The following is a 19,729-nucleotide window of genomic DNA, read 5'->3' as shown; positions in this document are numbered from 1 at the left end:
CTCTTTGTATTTAGTCATTGATCTGGAAGAGTTTAAGTCTATTTGAAGGAAATAAGAGACAATGGTCTTTACAACTCTTTCTTACGATTAATAGTAATGTCAAAGTCCAAAAATTATTTGGAAGATTTTAATTGGGTATGTAGTAAACCTACAAACTAATCTAAGTGTAATTTTCTCCTTATAATATGATGTCTTCTCATCCAGAAACATAAACAGTTTAACTGTTTTTTGTTTTGTTTTGTTTTGTTTCGTTTTTCTGAGATGGAGTCTCGCTCTGTCACCTAGGCTGGAGTGCAGTAGTGCAATCTCAGCTCACTGCAAGCTACGCCTCCCGGGTTCACGCCATTCTCCTGCCTCAGACTCCGGAGTAGCTGGGACTACAGGTGTGTGTCACCGCATCTGGCTAATTTTTTTGTATTTTTAATAGAGACGGAGTTTCCCCATGTTGGCCAGGCTGATCTCGAACTCCTGACCTCAGGTGATCTGCTTGCCTCCGCACCTGGCCAACCTGCTTTTTTATACATAATCTTTTCACTGCTCAGTACATTTCAGTGTTCTTCAATTTCACACTTCACACTTCAACTTCTTCGATTGATCACATTCATTTAAGATTTTTAAAGTATATTTTATATTTTTTAGCTATTTTAAATTAAATTTATTCATTATACTTTCTGCTATCATATACTATTTGGTCATTTATGTTTCGCTTCAGTCTGATAATATTAATACTATTTTTAAATAAAAATGCATTGTTAATTTTTGGTATATGTAAGTCATGCAGTTATATCACTGTAAATAAGAAAGAAGGAGAATATTAATAAAGAAGGCCCAAAATGCAAAAACATAAGGAAAATAATTTGACAATATCAAAATTAAGACTCTCTTTTCAACAAAGGAAAACACAAGAGTGAACAAAAAGATGAAAAATTAGAATAGGCAAAACTAATTTATGGTGGCAAAAATGTCAAAGAAAGATATCCTCTGGGGTATGTAGAGTTGATTAAGAAGAAGCATAAGGAAACTTTCTGAGTGAAGGTAATATTCTGTACATTGATGGGATTTGGATCACTCAGATGTAGGCATTTGTCAAAAATCAATAAATGTGCATTTGGATTTGTGCATCTCATTGCAGTAAATTGTATCTTTAAAAATACCATTAATAAAATATAATCAATATTCCTTCTTACTAAGACATTCTCATTAATTAAATGTGGAAAAAATGAATTGGATTACATCAAAAGTCCCTTTATGACCCTTTAATTATCGGCTGAACATATGAAGAGAAGGAAGGCTTCTTTTTGTCATTTTTATTTGTTGCACTGTGTTTTTACCTCTGGCATTCCTTGAGGAGAGAAAGCACTGAAAGGTGGTACAATATCCGAAACATTTTCATAACCCGGAGGAGGTGGTTCAAATAATGATGTGTTGAAAATCTAGAGAAATAAAATATTATAATCAAAATAAATCAGTTAAAGTTTGACTACTATAATCAAACACAAAAAAATGAATATTATCTTTTGTCAGTAGAGGGTGAATGAATCCTTCAGGATTTTGATGATAACGTCAGATACCCAGCACTGTGCTAGAAGTTGTGAGGAATTCATGAGATGATTAAATCACAGATTCTGTCCTCAAAATGGTAAGATCTATTCAAGGAAACAAAGCTAAAAAACCCCACCAATAACTAAAAATCAACCAAACAAAAAACAACAATCATAAAATAAGTAAGTACTATAGAAAGAAAAGCTCAGAAGAGGTAAAAAGATACTCTTCCAAAAGGAATACTGTATACTGTAAACTGTGTACTGATAGAAGGAAGAATTAGAAATTGATTTTTTGTAAGTGGCATACATATTAAGCTAGTGTAAATAAAAGCCTAAATATGTAGTTGCTTCACAGAAGGTTAGAAGTAAATTAAACTCTTAAATTTCTTGAGAGAACTTGTAAGGACTAGCTTTTGATTTTAGAGAAAAATTTTAATCCCCAAATAAAAAATTTACTTAAAAAAAAGTATATGGTTGGGGAATCCACAACTGGCCGTATCTAGATTCTCTGAACAACATATGCACTGAAAAGAATGAAAAACACTGAACCAAATATATGTCTTTTTAAGTTTATAATTAAATTGGAAAAAATACTAAGAAATATTCAGAAGCAAAAAAATAAAATGAAAGCAAGAATCCTCAGAGGTAGCACGAAAGTTGGCTTTGCCTTAGATGGATCTATCAAAGCCTATGGCCCCATGAAAAGGATTCAGGAGTTAGTTTAAAGCTGGTTCACATAATGGAATCTAGCAGAAGACTGTGCATAAAGCTGGTCTAAGAACAACAATATCCTGGCCAGGTGCCGTGGCTCATGCCTGTAATCCCAGCACTTTGGGAGCCCAAGTTGGGCAGATCACGAGGTCAGGAGTTTGAGACCAGCCTGACCAACATGGTGAAACCCCATCTCTACTAAAAATACAAAAATTAGCCGGGCATGGTGGCACGTGCCTGTAATCCCAGCTGAGGCAGGAGTGCTTGTAATCCCAACTACTCAGGAGGCTGAGACAGGCGAATCACTTGAACCCGGGAAGCAAGTTTGCAGTGAGTGGAGATCGTGCCACTGCACTCCAGCCTGGGTGACCAAAAAAAAAAAGAACAACAATATCCTTCAGGGTTAAGGATAAATTCAAAATAAACTTGCTCCATGGAAAGTAACAACTTAGGGTAAAGCAGGAAAAAAGGGTTCCAGATAATTCATAACCCTACAAATTTCCATTCACTGTTTATATAGTATGCTTCAAGCTAAAGTATTTATTTTAAAGCAGTGCCAGGTTTGTAGTGCTCCTTGGGGCCTAAGACAAATGATCAGGAGAAGTCAGCCTTCAACTTAGCCTTAAATAATTCCCAAATTCTAAGGGAGAAGAACTCAGAGCCACAAAATCATCAAACACCTCCAAAGTACTATGGAAAAGAGCCACCAGAAAGAACAGAGTAAAATTACACCTGCAAATACTGTATTCATGGTATGTAACATACACATGATATTGAACAAAAATTTAAATAAAAATTAAAGCCAGGCTGGGCGTGGTGGCTCATGCCTGTAATACCAGCACTTTGGGAGGCGAAGGCAGGCGAATCACCTGAGGTCAGGAGTTCAAGACCAGCCTGGCTAACCTGGGAAAACCCTGTCTCTACTAAAATTGCAAAATTAGTGGGACATGGTGCACCTGTAGTCCCAGATACTTTGAGGCAGGAGAATCACTTGAACCTGGGAGGCGGAGGTTGCAGTAAGCCAAGATTGCGCCACCGCACTCCAGCCTGGGAAACAAGAGCAAAACTCCATCTCAAAAAAAAAAACAAAAAAAAAAGTTAAGGCCAGGTGCAGTAGATCATGCTTGTAATCCCAGCACTTTTTGGAGGCTGAGGCAGGTAGATCACTTGAGGTCAGGAGTTCCAGAGCAGCCTAGCCAACATGGTAAAACCTCCTCTCTACCAAAAATGCAAAAATTAGCCAGGTGTGGTGGTATGTGCCTGTGGTCCCAGCTACTCAGGAAGCTGAGGCAAGAGAATTGCTTGAACCTGGGCAGTGGAGGTTTCAGTGAGTTGAGATCGTCCCATTGCATTCCAGCCTGGGTGACTGAGCGAGACTCCGTCTCTAAAAAAAAAAAAAAAAAAAAAGAATACAGAGATACAGCACCAAATGCATATTGTGAACGTTGAAATAAATAAAACTAAATTAAAAATTTTAAATAATGTATGGATCAAAAATATTTAGACAAAGCTATAGAGAACTGTTTTAGGAAATAAATCTAAAATAATTCAGAATGTGGCACAGAATCATAGAAAAGAGAGATATTAAAGAAATATTAAAGACCTAAAAAACAAAATGAGAAGGTGTGGGATACATATGGAATTAGAAAGGAAGAGAAGAGAAAGAATTTAGAAAGCCTAAATTTGAACAACTAAAAACATTCCAAAACCACCAAAAATCATGATCTCCATAATTTCACATTCAGGAGATCCAGTGAATCTTGACCAAGATACATAAAAATAATCTTTACCCAGCCCATTACAGTAAAATTGCAATAGTCAGTATAGTACTTAATGATAAAAATTGCAAAAGAGAGATTATACATGATTACCCAAGCAGAACAAAAATTAGATTGGCAGCTGACTTCTCAACAGTGGCAATGGAGGCTGGGCGCAGTGGCTCACACCTATAATCCCAGCACTTTGGGAGGCTGAGGCCAGTGGATGACCTGAGGTCCAGAGTTCAAGACCAGCCTGGCCAACATGGTAAAACCCCGTCTCTACTAAAAATACAAAAATTAGCCAGGTGTGGTGGCAAACGCCTGTAGTCCCAGCTACTTGGGAGGCTGAGGCAGGAGAATTGCTTGAACCCAGGAGGCATAGGTTGCAGTTAGCCGAGATTACACCACTTCATTCCAGCCTGGGTGACAAAGAGAGCAAAAAAAAAAAAAACAGTACCAATGGAATCCATAATTCAGTAGAATATTGTCTCCATGGTTTTAAACAACAATTACTGTCAAACTACAAATTTTATCCTTCCTTTGAAAATGAAATGAAAGACACATTTTTCCACCAAATTTTAACAGTTTTGGGTCAACAGGTGTTCACTTAAAACAAAGAACATTTCTAAACAATGTTGTTCAATAAACAATACCATACAACAAATGAAGCCTCTAAAAGAATCTCTAAAATGATGCAAGAAGAATCAGAAAGCAAAGATATTGCAAATGTGTGGTAAAAATTAAATAAGGACTGTATATGATATAATATATTACTATCATATTAATAAACATATTTTTCAAGTTTATGAAACAAGACTGAACTAAAATTATGCATATAAATTGGTAGTATATAACAAAAGTGAAAGTGTTCTAAGGTTTCTATATTGTAGAAATATTGATTGAATTATGACACAAAGCTTTAGGGGAAAAAAGGAAGAGTAAAATTCACATTAGAGGAAGGTAAAAGTGACCTAAATACTGTATATCAGAATTATAAAAAATGAAAATGGAAAAAAGAATAATTAAAAAGCATAGCATGTCTAAATAAAATCAGCTGTGTACCAGTTGATAAGGAGTGCCATAAACCTAGGCAAGTTTAAAAGTAACAAAACTGAAAAAGAAATACCAAACAAGTATTAACTTTAAAAAAAATTTTAGGGCAAAGTCAAATAACGTTATGATGAGATGAAAACGGCTACTACCTAAGTATAAGTCTGTCATTTCATCAACAATTCTAATTTTGTTTATATATGATAATAGGTCTCCAAATTATACATAACATAAATTAATGAAATTATAGATTATATATATATAGTATAAAACAGACATCACTATAGTGAGGTGAGATAATTTAACATTTATCTCTAATTAATAAAGGAAGCAGACAAAATGAGAGCACATTAAGGATAATGGAGATTTCAGCCAAATAATAAGCAAACTCAAGCTAATGTACAAATATAAAATACTAAACCAAACAACCATCAAATACATGTTTTTCCCAAAGAAACACAGAACAATTATAAAAATTGAGCACATATTAGGCTCCAAAGGAAGCCTCAACAATTGTCAAAGGATTAGTGTCCTACAAACAACATTACTTGATCTCAATATATTCAATTTAGAGATCAGATCAAACAAATAACAGTAACAATCTTTATATTCAGAATTTTAAAAAATACTTGTAAATAGTTCCAGGATCAAAGAAGAAAATACAGAAATTAAAAAATATTTAGATACTAATGATAACTAAATAACTCCTAATCCAAATTTTTGAGATGTAGTTGAAGTGGAAAGGGAAGTTAAAGGGGAAATTTATGGCTCTAAATACTCATATTAGAAATGAAGAAAGACTGAATGTCAATAAGTTAAGCATTCTACTGAGGATTATACAAAGAACAGCAAAGTAAACACAAAGAAGATAATAGAGGCAATTATAAAACAAGAACAGAATTAATAAAATATAAAGCAAAGATAGATGAGAAAAGATTGCCAAAGCCAAAGTTTATTCTTTGGATACACTAGTAAATTCGGCATCTCCCTCTCCAGAGCAATAAGAAAAAAAATATAGCAAAAGCACAAATAAATAATATTAATTATCAAAAAGAGGCACATCTACAGATGCTGAACAGATTTAAAAAGATAAGAAAATACTAAGAACAATTATACTATAAATTTGAAAGCTTACATGAAATGGAAAATGCATTTTAAATAAAACTTATGAAAACTGACATAAGAATACATTTTTTAAAAAATCGGCCAGGCACAATGGCTCATGCCTGTAATCCCAGCACTTTGGCAGGCTGAGGCGGGTGAATTACGAGGTCAGGAGTTCGAGACCAGCCTGGCCAACATAGTGGAACCACGTCTCTACCAAAAATACAAAAATTAGCCGGGTGTGGTGGCATGAGCCTGTAGTCCCAGCTACTTGGGAGGCTGAGGCGGGAGAATTGCTTGAACCCGGGAGGCGGAGGTTGCAGTGAGCTGAGACCATGCCATTACACTCCAGCCTGGGTTACAGAGTAAGACTCGGTCAATAGCAACAAAAAAATCTAGTTGTATAGCCATATAATAATAAAGTCATATATCAAACAATAAAAATTGTTCTATGACATAAAATTATCATATGACAAACAATAAAGTCATTTAACAAACAATAAAAATTGTTATATGACATAAAATAGTCATATAACAACCAATAAAGAAATTAAACCAGTAGTTTAAAATTTTCCATAAATAGAGTCAAGGCCAACTGGTTTTCCTTGAGTTTGAAAGGTTAAAGGAAAAAATAATTTAATTACAACAAAACCTATTTCAGAAAATATTAAAAACCCAACTCATTTTAGAAGGCAAGTAGAATATTGAAATTATAACCCAACAAATAGATTGCAAAAACACAGACTAAATATGCTATGAGTATAAACATAATATATATCAATATATGAATTTAAAACCCTAATGCTAATATTACGAGTTCAAAAAATGTAAGATTATTCTAACATTAGAATATCACTGAATGTCATCTTCAGATCAAGAAAGAAAAATTGCATGCTCATCTCAAAGAAAAATGTGTTTAATATAAATCCATATAGCAAAAAATTTTAGTATATGTGGAAAGGATGTACTTTAAGATAACCAGAAAAAGAAAACAGTAAATATCATAATTAATGGTGAGAAAAAATTAAAGGTATTTCCTTCAAGGCCAGAAGAAAGTTAAGGATATCTGCTATCAAAACTTCCTTTCAACATTATATTGTATAGGTCTTGGCCAGTGCAGTAACACAAATGGGAGGGATTTGGAGATGAGGAGTGGATCTGGGCAGATTTTACATTGTACTAACTAGAGCAGTAGTTATTTCCCTTTTCTGAGACTGATAGAAGCTAAAATGAAACCAAATCAACTACTACTTGCCACATTCCCACATATGCCAAATTTCCCATATTTTTTCTGTGATTCACATAAGATATGAACTCATCTGAATCACTAGGTAAGATTAAAAGAAAAATTATGCTGAAGTGCAATAAAAATCAATAAAGGAACAAAGTCATTATATAAGCATGTCTTTCAGGCAAGGGAATATTCAAACTTGTCTCACTTGATTTGCCTTTATGGTAATCAATTTTGCAGCACCACTATGCCACACTGAATTTTACAGCAAGTTTATGAGCTATTCTAACAAGTAAGAAAAGTTTTTAATGTCAAGGAAATTACTTTTTGGTTGACTTTATCAAAGTTAGATTAAATTTCAGTCTTAGAGTATCTTTTACTTTCCAAAATGCCCTGGTAGCCTCAAATTATATATTCTGAGTATAACTAAAACAATATTAGTTTGCAATTTCTGTTTACATTTTGTGACATAAAAGAGTCAATATATAGTTAAATATGGGATGTTATTTCTGCATAATCAAAGGTGAAACAATGTCTCTGTATACATTAAAAATATTTCTCATAGGATCCACAAAATACTAATCATATTTGTTGCCTATGGGATGGAGAACTTGTCTGTTTTGTGCAGGGGTATAAAAGGAATCATAGTTTACCACATAGCTCAGCTGTGAAATGTTATGCATAACAATTAAATTGTACTGGGAGATGGGAAGTAGTAAGAGGACATGGTGGTTGGGGCCAAGGGATGAACAGGGAGCTGACTTGTCACAATGTCAATAGACAATGCCTGCATCTGAAATAAAAGCCATATAAGCATGTAATTTATAGAAACAGATGTAAATATCAAAAGAATGAACTTATAGTTGAATAATGATTGCCTCTGGAAAGAGGAAAATAGAGGAAAAATCAAGGCACTCAGGAGAATTATGTGATTATGTACATATATAACTTGGATAAAAATAAAAAAGAACTAATGATATAAATTTTAAAAATCAAGAAACTAGGTATCTAACACTATTCAGGAAAATCTCCCAAGTGAAACTTTTACATGATTCATTTTGTATTACGTAACAGGCTTTGGTAACATTATGAATGCTTGTAATACAAAAGTAAATAATGAAATAAAATAAGCAATGGTATAGTCAAAACTGGGAAGTGAGGAGGAAGGAAAAAAGAAGAAAAAACGACAACATAGCAAGACCCCATCTGAAAAAAAGACTAACCAGCACTTTGGGAGGCCGAGGTGGGTGGATTACGAGGTCATGAGATCGAGACCATCCTGGCTAAAACGGTGAAACCCCGTCTCTACTAAAAATACAAAAAATTAGCCGGGCGTCGTGGCGGGAGCCTGTAGTCCCAGCTACTCGGAGAGGCTGAGGCAGGAGAATGGCGTGAACCCGGGAGGCGGAGCTTGCAGTGAGCCGAGACTGCGCCACTGCACTCCAGCCTGGGCGACAGAGCGAGACTCTGTCTCAAAAAAAATAAATAAATAAAATAACTAAAATATATTATATGTCTGCTCTTTTCCACATTGTACCTAGACAATTCTCAAATTTGATAGATCAAAAGAGATGTTTAAGCATATGTATACATTTTAACATTGTCAATATTTTATTTCTTTAAATAATTTTTCTGAACATGTTTTAAAGACCCCTTGGTATTTAACTGTATAGATATGCCACCACTTATTTAACAAACATTCTGAGACTATATGACATGTAGTGGTATTGACTTTTAAATATAATATATTTTAGGGTTTTTTTGTTTGTTTTTCTTTTTTTTTTTTTTTCTTTTAAGGTGGAGTCTTGCTATGTTGTTCAAGCTGGTCTGCAACTCCTGGCTCAAGCAATCATCCTATCTCAGCCTCCCAAGTAGCTGAGATTAGGGGAACATGCCACCACACCTGGCTTAATAATATTTTTTAAAGTTATATTGTTAACTACTATGATTGAGAACAGTAGTTAATATGAAAAGCTCCAATCACATTAGGAAATTTAGTATGGAATTATATCACTGACTGTAAAACATAACAACATATTAATCATTACGAAGAGACTGATTCATTAGTCAATAAAAGGAGGTTATTGACCTACTATAAAAAAATTATATATGTACTTAAATCACATGACATTTTCAGTTTACTGATCAAACTGGACATATTTCAAGCTATATGTAATTAAGAGTGTCCGGTAATAAAAGGACTAAAGGAAGTTACCTAAATTGAAATGGACTCTTCTACATACAGTAGCTCTAAAACTAAGGTATGTTTAGTAGGGATGAATGTATGTTATATTTTGTGATCTTTCATATTGAACATACATCATAATAAATATATCAATTTATCTGCATTGTCTTCTTTTTCTCACGTATATGCCCCAACTTGCGAACAAGATTGCAAATTCTTTAAATACCATGCTACAGACCTTGCCTCCAAACTTCTCCTCTCCAAATGTCCACACACAAATTCTTCACACAGAGCTCAACCTGATCAATTGAGACGTAATCATTAAGTACCAATAAAGACTTGCTGGGTCAAACTGCATACTGGATCCGTGCATTTCCCAGCAACTCCAAATCTGTGCAGTGTCTTTATAAATTAAACCTATCAAAAATGTATCTCTTGGCCAGGCGCCGTGCCTCATGCGTGTAATTCTACAACTTTGGGAGGCTGAGGCGGGTGGATCACCTGAGGTCAGGAGTTCGAGACTAGCCTGGCCAATATGGCAAAACCCCGTCTCTATGAAAAATACAAAAATTAGCTGGGCATGGTGGTGCACACCTGTAATCCCAGCTACTCAGGAGGCTGAGGAAGGAGAATCCCTTGAACATGGGAGGTGGAGGTTGCAGTGAACCGAGATGGCACCACTGCACTCCAGCCTGCCTGACAGGAGTGAAACTCCATCTGGAAAAAAAAAAAAAAAGAATCTCTTTTATAAAGTATCTTTTTATGCTTGGAGGTTTACAAGTATATCATATTTGATATTTGTGTGTAGTACTAAAAACTAAAAAATAGCAGCTGTTATCAAGCATTAATATCTCAGAATCTTTCTAAAACACATTAAACTCAAACATCATAGGAAAGTAGTTGACACAGATAATGAGATATTAAAGGTATTCACAAGATCCAATAATATTGATTTCTATTAATATTTAGAGATGGGACAGAACATTATTTCATAGAAGATATTTGAAAGAGAATAAATGGAGGGAATGTTTTATTTATTTATTACCTCATTTCCATCTTCATTAATTATTGAGATGTAGTTGGGATGAGTCTTATTTGGGTAGGACAACAGGACATCATAATGAGCTAGTTCAACAGAATCCAGGCCAAATTCTTTCCACTGGGATTGAATTTGCTTTGCAAGCTGAAAGTTTTGTTCTGTTCCTGCTAAATGTGGTATCTGTGTAAAATTACTGGTGAACAAAAATTGAAAGTGGTTAGATATTAATGTTTAATCAACTTTTATTCCAAATCAACAAAGTAAAGCAGAGTTACACAAAAATATTTTGAAGTGTGATACGTTAAAAAATTAAAGTGGTACTATTATTGCATGAAATAGATTTTCAAAGTCTGCTTTGAAATTTTTATGCTCTAATTTGTACTAAATCGAGAGAAAAATTGGAGAAACTGATTTTTGTATCATTATGTGTAACCTTATGACTATAACCTCGTATGGTAGATTATCATATTCTTTCTTAAGACCTATACTTCTTGGAACTTACATGGAATTATCTGTTCATATCACTGTGTAAAATATTGAAACAGACAAACATATTTTATCCAAAGACCACGGTGTGACATGGCAAGAATTACTAACAATTACATTTATTTAAATACTGAGAGTTATAGACAAGTGATAAACTTTTTGATTAGCAACCATTTATAAAGTATCTTCATCAAAGAATAATCTGAACATACTGATACAAGTTCAGAATGAATCTCTTGCATTCCATCTATCATACAGAGTAACATACTTAAAATCAATGACAATAATTAGTCTGAAGAGGAATATCTTTCACAGAGAAATTATGTGGCCAAAATTTGGCTACCAGAAATATTTTCAGGAGTAGACTAATTTCTCATTTAATATATTTAGATTCTGGTGCTTTTGAGTGTTTTAAATTTCTCCCTCCTGGGAAATTTCTTGTTTCCCTGAAGAGCTCATTGGTAAGTATTTTTAACTTAAGCCCTTAAATATATGACAAGATATTATGTAGCATGAAAAGGTACATATATATATATATATAGTTCATAAACTTTTGGAACTTCATAAATTTCTAGTTTTAAATATGTAGTTTTATAAAATCAACATAATTCCATCCTTATAGTGATTTAAAAAAAACTAATAACCAACATGACTGATAATTCCAGTTTCAAGTTTCAGTCTACCATGTATTTTAATTTTTTTTCATTTGGTGAATCAACAATGAATTAAAGTAACTCAATTTTTTAAAATTGGAATTTCCTGTAACTTGTTTACTTTAATAATTATATTAAAATTATTTAAATTGTATTTATAAAAATAGTATTAAAATCCTCATTCGGCAAATGTTTAGGGGCAAAATATCTTACACAGAATTTCTAATATGGAAAATATTGTAACAAAAAGAGCACAAACATAAGAGGCAGCTAAGGAGTCTCTATCCCTTATCAGTGAGAACCTGCAGGGAAAACAGAGAAACAGCCAACATGTTGCTATTTTCTTGAATATTACAAAGATCACAAACTGCAATGTAACTAATGTAGGACGCAGATATCCTGAAGTGCCAGCTATGCCTCTGTCCCTATAAGCAAAAGGAATTACTATGGGGAATCTTGAACCTACTCACAAAAAAGCGGGAGAAAATCATTATAAGGCTTTGCTACTATAAGTGAATTTTCTTCTAACAGTCTTGCCACTACCAACTAGGAAACAACATTTTGCTATTATCAGGGTTGGGACTCACTCATTTGAACAAAACACATCCTGGAAAAGATTAGTAGGAGAAAAAAAGATCCATTGCAAATACTAAATAAATTAATTAGCATAAATCATGTAAGTGGTATAATACAGGTGTGTCATTAACTCAGTATGTAACCCTAGCTGTGTCTTGAGTTTCTCATCTGTATATGGGGAGAACATCACTGTCTCATTACTTCACAAAGACTTGAGGCTCAATTAGATTGCGTATTAAATAGCACTTCTCAATGATTTTAATCACTTGAGATGTCTGTCACAAGTTGTTGAACCTACTAGAATATCAAATTTTGTAAAAAATAAATAAATAAGAATAAGAATAAAAATATGAATTTACAAATTTTCCCAAATAGCCAAATTCTGTTTACATATCACTGTAGGGCTGCTTTAAATGTGTTTCTAGTATTGTCACATTATCTCTTTTTTTTTTTGTAAGAGACAGAGTCTCTCATTCTGTTGCCAGGCTGGAATACAGTGGCGCAATCATAGCTCACTAAAACCTGGAACTCCAGCCTCCTGAGTAGATAGGACTACAGGCACGTGCCACCATGCCCAGATAATTTAAAAAAATATTTTGTGGAGACAGAGTCTCACTCAAGGCATCTGCCTGCCTTGTCCTCCCAAAGGGCTGGGATTACATGGGTGAGCCACTATGCCCGAATACATTATCTCAGTCCTTTAAGAGAGCTACTGTTATTTCTGTTTTAGTACATTTCATCTTGTTTACAAATAATTTGGCAGCATTTCCAAGACTTAAAGATGACGAAGGCATTTAGTAAAAGGTGGAATTATCTGGGCACGGTGGCATGTGCCTGTAGTACTACCTACTGGGGAGGCTGGAGCTCCAAGCTGCAGTGAGCTATGATTGTGCCACTGCACTCCAGCCTGGCAACAGAGTGAAACCCTGTCTGAAAAAAAAATAATAATAATAATTGAGATAATGTGACAAGACAATACTTGGAATATATTTAAACCAGTGTGACAGAGATCTATGAATGGATTTTTGCTATTCTGGAAATGTGTAAATTCTTATTCTTACCTTTTTTTTTAACAAAATTTGATATTCTAGTATCAACAAATTACTTGTGACACGCATCTCAAGTGATTAAAAGATTAAGAAGTGTAGTTTAATATGTGATTTCATTGGGCCTATATATTCAAATACAGACCTATGTATTCAAATACAGACCAGTAAAATTCTGAGACCAAAAGTCTAAAACATCTTTTAAAACAATCTTATCTTGCGAAACAATGTGGAAAAGGAAGAATCCCTCTAGAGAGATGCAAAATGGTAAACAGATCTGTGAATTCAACTGGGTGTTTTCAAAGAAGGGAAAACACAGACAACCCTGTACCCCAAGGCAGAGTGAAAAAAAGCTGCTCCTAATTAATCTTCCCATTCACTACTGAGGCAGATATTTCAGAGGCAGTGGGGGCTTTTAAGAGCAGAACAAAAGATTTTAAAGGCGGACAAGATGGAAGGTCAGAGGCTTTAATAGTCCCTGCCCCATGGGCATATTTTAATTGGAAGCTCTCTGATGGACAAATGGCAAATTGAAAATCTGGAGAGTTTAGGAGGCTTCTGGAGATTCTGTGGTCCTTGTAGGAATGAGAGGGAATTCTTTCAATTTCTTTCTTTTGTGTGTTTATGCTGAATATCCCCCTGAGTTCTGGTTAGAAGAGCTTGGTTAGGGACATGGAGAATAAACAAGAAGCTGACTGCTTATTCTTGCTGAGGGTCCAAAAAGAGAAATAAAGAAAGGCATTTATTTTTCTTCTTTGTTGGTCAATCTATGCCACAAGTTAGAGTTACAGGTAGTTAGACAGGAGCAAGGCAGGAGGGGGCTCCCCCCACCCACTAGAATGTCAGGTGATGGTTTGGTTCAGCAATTATCGCATTGCCTCTCTAAAAATCATTTAGCAGTGCCAGGGAGAGGCCAGCTCTTGATGGTCCACACCTGTTAACACCAAAATGTTAACTGAATGCAGACTCCAGGGAGAAGCAACTTTCTGGGCATGCGTGTTAGAGACAAAAATGGTATAGTATAATCTTCCAGGTACGCTCCACCAGAAAAAGGAAGAGAGACTCAGATGGGCCTGTGTATACTTCCCTAAACACATTGTGGGTGCTCATTTCCCAAGGGTTAGGAGGGCTGGGCAGCCCACTCTAAGAGAAGAATCATGGGAAAGACCTAAGTCTAAAAAAGTCCTAGGATCATGGTTAAGTGGGGCACTTGGCCTTCTCTCACCTTCATGTGCCTGCTTGGCTCTCTTCCAAGCACACCTTCCTTTCTTTCCTGTTATAAGGCCTTTCAAAATAAACTTCTATTCCTGCTCTGGAACTTGCCTCGGTCTCTTTTTCTACTTTTGCCCCCAATTGAATTCTTTCTTTTGAAGAGGCAAGGACTGAAGTTGCTGCTGACCTTATGGATAGGCTGCTGACCTTATGGATAGGCTGCTGATAACTTGGATTAACTTGGATCTCTTCCACCACTAATACTGGGAAAGGAAGAAAGCTGGAAGAGCATCTCTGTCCAGAAGTAAAGACCATACCTTGCCAGACCTCCACTTTTATTATACCTACTATACATTATTATAGTGGAATAAGCACAACAAGCAGAGGAGGGGTTTCCACAAAGATAAAGAAGATCGAGCTTCAGAGTCTCACATTTAAAACAGCCCTTCCAAATACCTGAGAGGTATCCTATCAATTTTTATTTATACTTTTAATTCTGTTGTAATGAATACAAACATATATGTGTTTGTATGATTACATGTGTGCACATCTATGCATACCTATGTGCGTGTGTGTGTGTAATGGTCTTTTGATTTAGAATTACAACCTTTATTCACCAGGGAATCGTGCAATCATTAGAGGGACTTCAAGTATTTTTGGACACATGAGCTAACTCGATTTGTAAAAATTCACAAAAGGATCTCATGCTTAAAAAAAAAAAAGCAAATATTCTGGGCTGGGTGTGGGGGCTCACACCGGTAATCCCAGTGCTTTGGGAAGCCGAGGCAGGCAGATCGCCTGAGGTCAGGAGTTTGAGACCAGCTTGACCAACATGGAGAAACCCTGTCTCTACTAAAAATACAAAATTAGCTGGGCATGGTGGTGCATGCCTGTAATCCCAGCTACTCAGGAGGCTGAGGCAAGAGAATCGCTTGTACCCGGGAGGCAGAGGTTACAGTGAGTCGAGATCACGCCATTGCACTCCAGCCTGGGCAACAAGAGCGAAACTCCATCTCAAAAAAAAAAAAAAAAAAAAAGGAAATAAAATAAAATAAAATAAAATAAACAAGTATTCTAATCAATTATATATAGTAATTCTATATAAGTATTTTCTTTTTGGTTGCTTTTTAAATTTACTTATTTATCTCTTTTTTCCTACACTGGAAATAGCTATTTCAGGAAGTAGGGAGCTAGTTTTTAAAATACGCCAAATATACGCTAAATATATGCGCTTTGACTTCATCCATATAATAATAAGATCATTATTCCCATTTTACAGATGTGGAAAAGAGCTTAGAAAGATTAAGTATTCATCCAAAGTATTCATAGGCAAAGATGGAATTCAAACTCAATTCTAACTCAAAGTCCATTTTTTTTTTAACTAAAATACACTATCTTTCTCTAAAGCATTAATCAGCAAACTAGGTTCCACTAGCCAAATCTGGACCACTAACTGTTTCTGTACAGTCCACAAGCTAAGAATGGTTTTTATATTTTAAATTGGTTTTAAAAATAATATTTTTGACATATCAATTATATGAAATCCAAATTTCAGTGCCCATAAGGAAAGTTTTATCAGAACTGACTGTTTATGTATTTTCTATGACTTCTTTTGTGCTACAATAGCAGAGCTGACTAGATGTGACACAGATCAGCTGGCCTACAAAGGCTGGTCCTTTTACAGAAAAAGTTTGCTGACTCCTGCTCTAAACCTCTGTAATAACAAAATTTAGCTGAAAGTATAGTCCTCCTCAGATGAAATGTGATCCAAGATCTTTAATAAATAAAATTTTAAGAAAAAAGTCCAGTTCCTATATATAAAATATTGGACCAAAACAGAATGATAAATTTTTCTAACAACTTGTCCATATAAAATTTCGAGGATGTGCTTACTATAAGAACTTCTTGATGTTCTCAGCTTTCAATTCATCCAAAAATGCTTTCATATTATGCTTTGGAGTAATGTTAGTAGCTTCATTGGATGATTTGATAACCCACCCTGAAAAATACATCCAAAAATAGGCATGAGACATGAGCCTATAGATAGGACTTATTTCTCATTATTGTTGTATGTATCATTTGTAAAACACAAATTATCAATATTACCTCTGACATTAGGTGAGATATTTCTGAATTTTAATTTCTCTTGCCTACTTTCACTGAAAAAAAGTCATGCAAACAGATTTTTAAGTTGCAAACCAATTGCAAAATATTTTTTATCCAACTTCAATGATAGGTATTGCTGTTATTCTAAGAAATGCTTTATGAGATAATCAGGATGAAAATAAAATGACATTAATGTTTCAACTAATGGGTATAAACGAGATGTTCTGAAAATGAAGGCAAAAAGGAGATCCACCTTCTACTTTCATGAAGTTTCTATCTTCCTCTGCTGACTCAGAATAAGCATTTAATACATTTTTATAATGAATTAATTATGAATATATTTCAAATACATAAATTATTTCCAAGTGTTGAAGGAAATTCAGACTTCTAATTTGCTCTGATTCTGAAACTAAAACAAAATGCAGTGAGAGTTTGTGTTTCCAGTGAAGTAGGCTTGAAAAATCCAAGTTCAGACAGCTACAATGAAACTACAGTTTACCCAGCCTCTCTGCCAGACACCCAGTGCACGCATAGGCGACCAGAAACAATGGATAGCTAGATCCTGCAGTCATTAGACCTTGCAGTTGGCTTTTAACCTGAAGGAGATAAGGCAAGATTCCAGGGTTTATTTAGAGAAATTACAGGATCTGAGAATAAAATAGTTACAAAATTAGTGTCCAACCAGCTTTCATGGAGCTCTTCAATTATTAATTATTCTAGTTCTTAATCGCATGCATACAAATGCACATACATATATACATGCATATTAAAATACATGATTGGATGCAAACGGAAATAAGATTCCACCTGTACATAAAACAGAAAGATTTGGATTAGAGTGAGGGATCAGGAAACACCACACTGAGGATGAGATGCTTGAACTGAGATCTGAAAAATGAACACGATGAAGAGGATGGAGGCCTGTAGGGGAGGGGAGAGCAGAGAAGCCTAGGGGGTGGGGGGCAGTCATCAATAAACAACTCTTCTGTGTCAGCCAGTGAGCACGGAATACAGGGATGAGAGTGAGGGCAATACCAGGAAGAATAAAATCCTTTTAAGAGATGAAGATTGTTATGAGCACAGTGTGTGGTTCAAAAATCTTTTAACAACCCCAAGGTGAAGCTAGTGGAAGATATTGAATTTGTTTAAACCCATCTGCTCCATGCCCTGTTCTTCTAAATCCCGAAAGAGGGTCAAGAATTCCGAGCAGGAGTGGACTACCTGGTGATACCTTAGACTAGTCCTGTGTATTAAAGTCCAGTGAGGAGCATCTTGGTAAAAGAAGAAATAAAGTGGCTAAAATCCCAGTACTGTGCTAGGAAATTTACATGCTATATTATTTACTATTACCAATAATTTGCAGATAATATTATCCTCATCGTAAAATCGGGTAACTAATGCTGAGAGGGACTCAATAACTTGTTCAAGGCCACTAAGAAGTGGCAAAGTCAAAACTGGAATTTAATAAAAGAGTCTGAGCTTCCCTGTGTGGTTCTGCTTTTCTTAGAAAGTTGGATTAAGTCTGCAAATCAGTACCCAGGAAAAACCGCAAAAGACCTGCTGGTAAAGACCTGTCCAGATCGCCGACCTGGTTCACACAGTTCCCAAGCTTGCCTCTGTTACTTCCAAGGAAGAAAGAATGCACAGAGAGGAAAACAACAACAGCAAAAACAAACAAACAAACAAACAAACAAAAAACTTCCTTTGCAGCAATATCCTGAATTCTACCGTACACCTGAAACAGTACGGCCCGATAAAAACCCTAAACAAGTCTTGGTGCACAGCTCCCTGGGCGACCTGGTTCAACAGCCCTCAGGGTTTGGAGCTTGTCCTAAACCCTTAAAAGTGCCCTGTCTTGCAGGGCTCCAGCATGTGGAACCTTCCTACGCCCAGTTTCAGGTTCTCTCAGTTCTACCCTCAACCTGAGTGACTGTCCTACCAGCAGCTTGTCGAGAACTCAGCCTTGCACCGTTCCCAGCTACCCTCCTCCTAACTCGAGAGGTGCTCATCCCACATTACCCCGACCCTAATCGCCGCCCCTGGGGAAGACCAGCAACAGGACCTCACTCGGCAGCTGACCCGCCAGTCCCAACACCGCGGCACTACGGGGAAGACTCCGAGGTTAGCTCGTAAAGGCGCCCCCCTACCGAAGAGGAAGCCAAGGAGAAAGAAGCCACCCGCCAGCACCAGTGCCCCAGCGCACAGCCAGCGCGGGCGGCGCGCGGTGGCCACAGCCGAGTCGGTTTCGTGAAGGAGATTCCACATCTCGGCACGAGCAGAGCCGGCCTCCAGGGACCCGCGCCTGTGCTGCTGCTCCACTGCGCGCCCTCCACCCACCACGGCGGGGTAAAGTCTCTCTCACTCTCACTAATGCCTCGCTTATCAGCCCTGCAGGCTGGAATTCGCTCCCGGCCCTGGGGTCCAGTTTCTCCACCGTAGCAGTGTTTCTAGAGTGCGCTGAACCAATCCGAGCGAGAGAGAGGCAACATCTGCCTCCGGGAGAAGGAAATCCGGCCCCTTTTGAGAGGCGCCTTAAAAAAAAAAAAAAAAGAGAAGCTTTCCTGGAAAATGTCCAGCTCTTGCTTAAATATAAAAATGAGAGAAAGAAAGAGCCTCTCCTCTCTCCACTCCTATAACTATGAGGAACTTTTATTCAGCTCTGAAATTCTGTACAATCTCTACAATACTCTACTGAATAAAAGTAGAGCAGAAAAAGCTGCGCTTTTTTTCCATAGTCGGGAATGTTTGTCATCAGTGTAAATCACCACCGCGCCCTTTTTCCTAATGAATATTATTGTTATTAATAAACATATAGGGTATTATCCTCCACTTACATTACAAAACCATTTTTTAAAGAAATAGGCCGGGCGTGGTGGCTCACGCCTGTAATCCCAGCACTTTCGGAGGCCGAGACGGGCGGATCACGAAGTGCAGAGATCGAGACCATCCTGGCCAACATGGTGAAACCCCATCTCTTCTAAAAATACAAAAATTAGCTGGGCGTGGTGGCGGGCGCCTGTAGTCCC

At 36.2% G+C, this 19,729-nt stretch overlaps 1 protein-coding gene across 6 annotated transcripts in view; it reads right to left on the bottom strand.

The window, feature by feature from the left end:
* LOC116476797 (Putative N-acetylated-alpha-linked acidic dipeptidase) overlaps positions 1 to 19,128 on the bottom strand; it is a 64,707-nt gene extending 45,579 nt beyond the window's left edge. For 2 of the 6 annotated variants that reach the window (XM_032167134.2, XM_058446875.1), the window contains exons 1-4: positions 18,851 to 19,055; positions 16,491 to 16,596; positions 10,631 to 10,817; positions 1,332 to 1,433 (exon numbers count right to left, since the gene is read on the bottom strand). In XM_032167134.2, coding sequence (XP_032023025.1) covers positions 1,332 to 1,433; positions 10,631 to 10,817; positions 16,491 to 16,596; positions 18,851 to 18,968 — 513 coding nt within the window. In that variant the 5' untranslated portion in view covers positions 18,969 to 19,055. Of the gene's footprint in view, positions 1 to 1,331; positions 1,434 to 10,630; positions 10,818 to 16,490; positions 16,597 to 16,703; positions 16,757 to 17,202; positions 17,291 to 18,765 lie in introns of those variants that run through there. The other 4 variants (XM_032167135.2, XM_032167136.2, XM_058446876.1 and 1 more) reach the window with 4 other exon arrangements.
* Between the last annotated feature and the right edge of the window lie 601 nt (positions 19,129 to 19,729).

The sequence above is a fragment of the Hylobates moloch genome, unplaced genomic scaffold, assembly GCF_009828535.3.
Source record: "Hylobates moloch isolate HMO894 unplaced genomic scaffold, HMol_V3 SCAFFOLD_11, whole genome shotgun sequence".
Lineage (NCBI taxonomy): Eukaryota > Metazoa > Chordata > Mammalia > Primates > Hylobatidae > Hylobates > Hylobates moloch.
The sequence above is the reverse complement of the archived record's forward strand: the minus strand, read 5'-3'. Positions and strand labels throughout refer to the sequence as shown.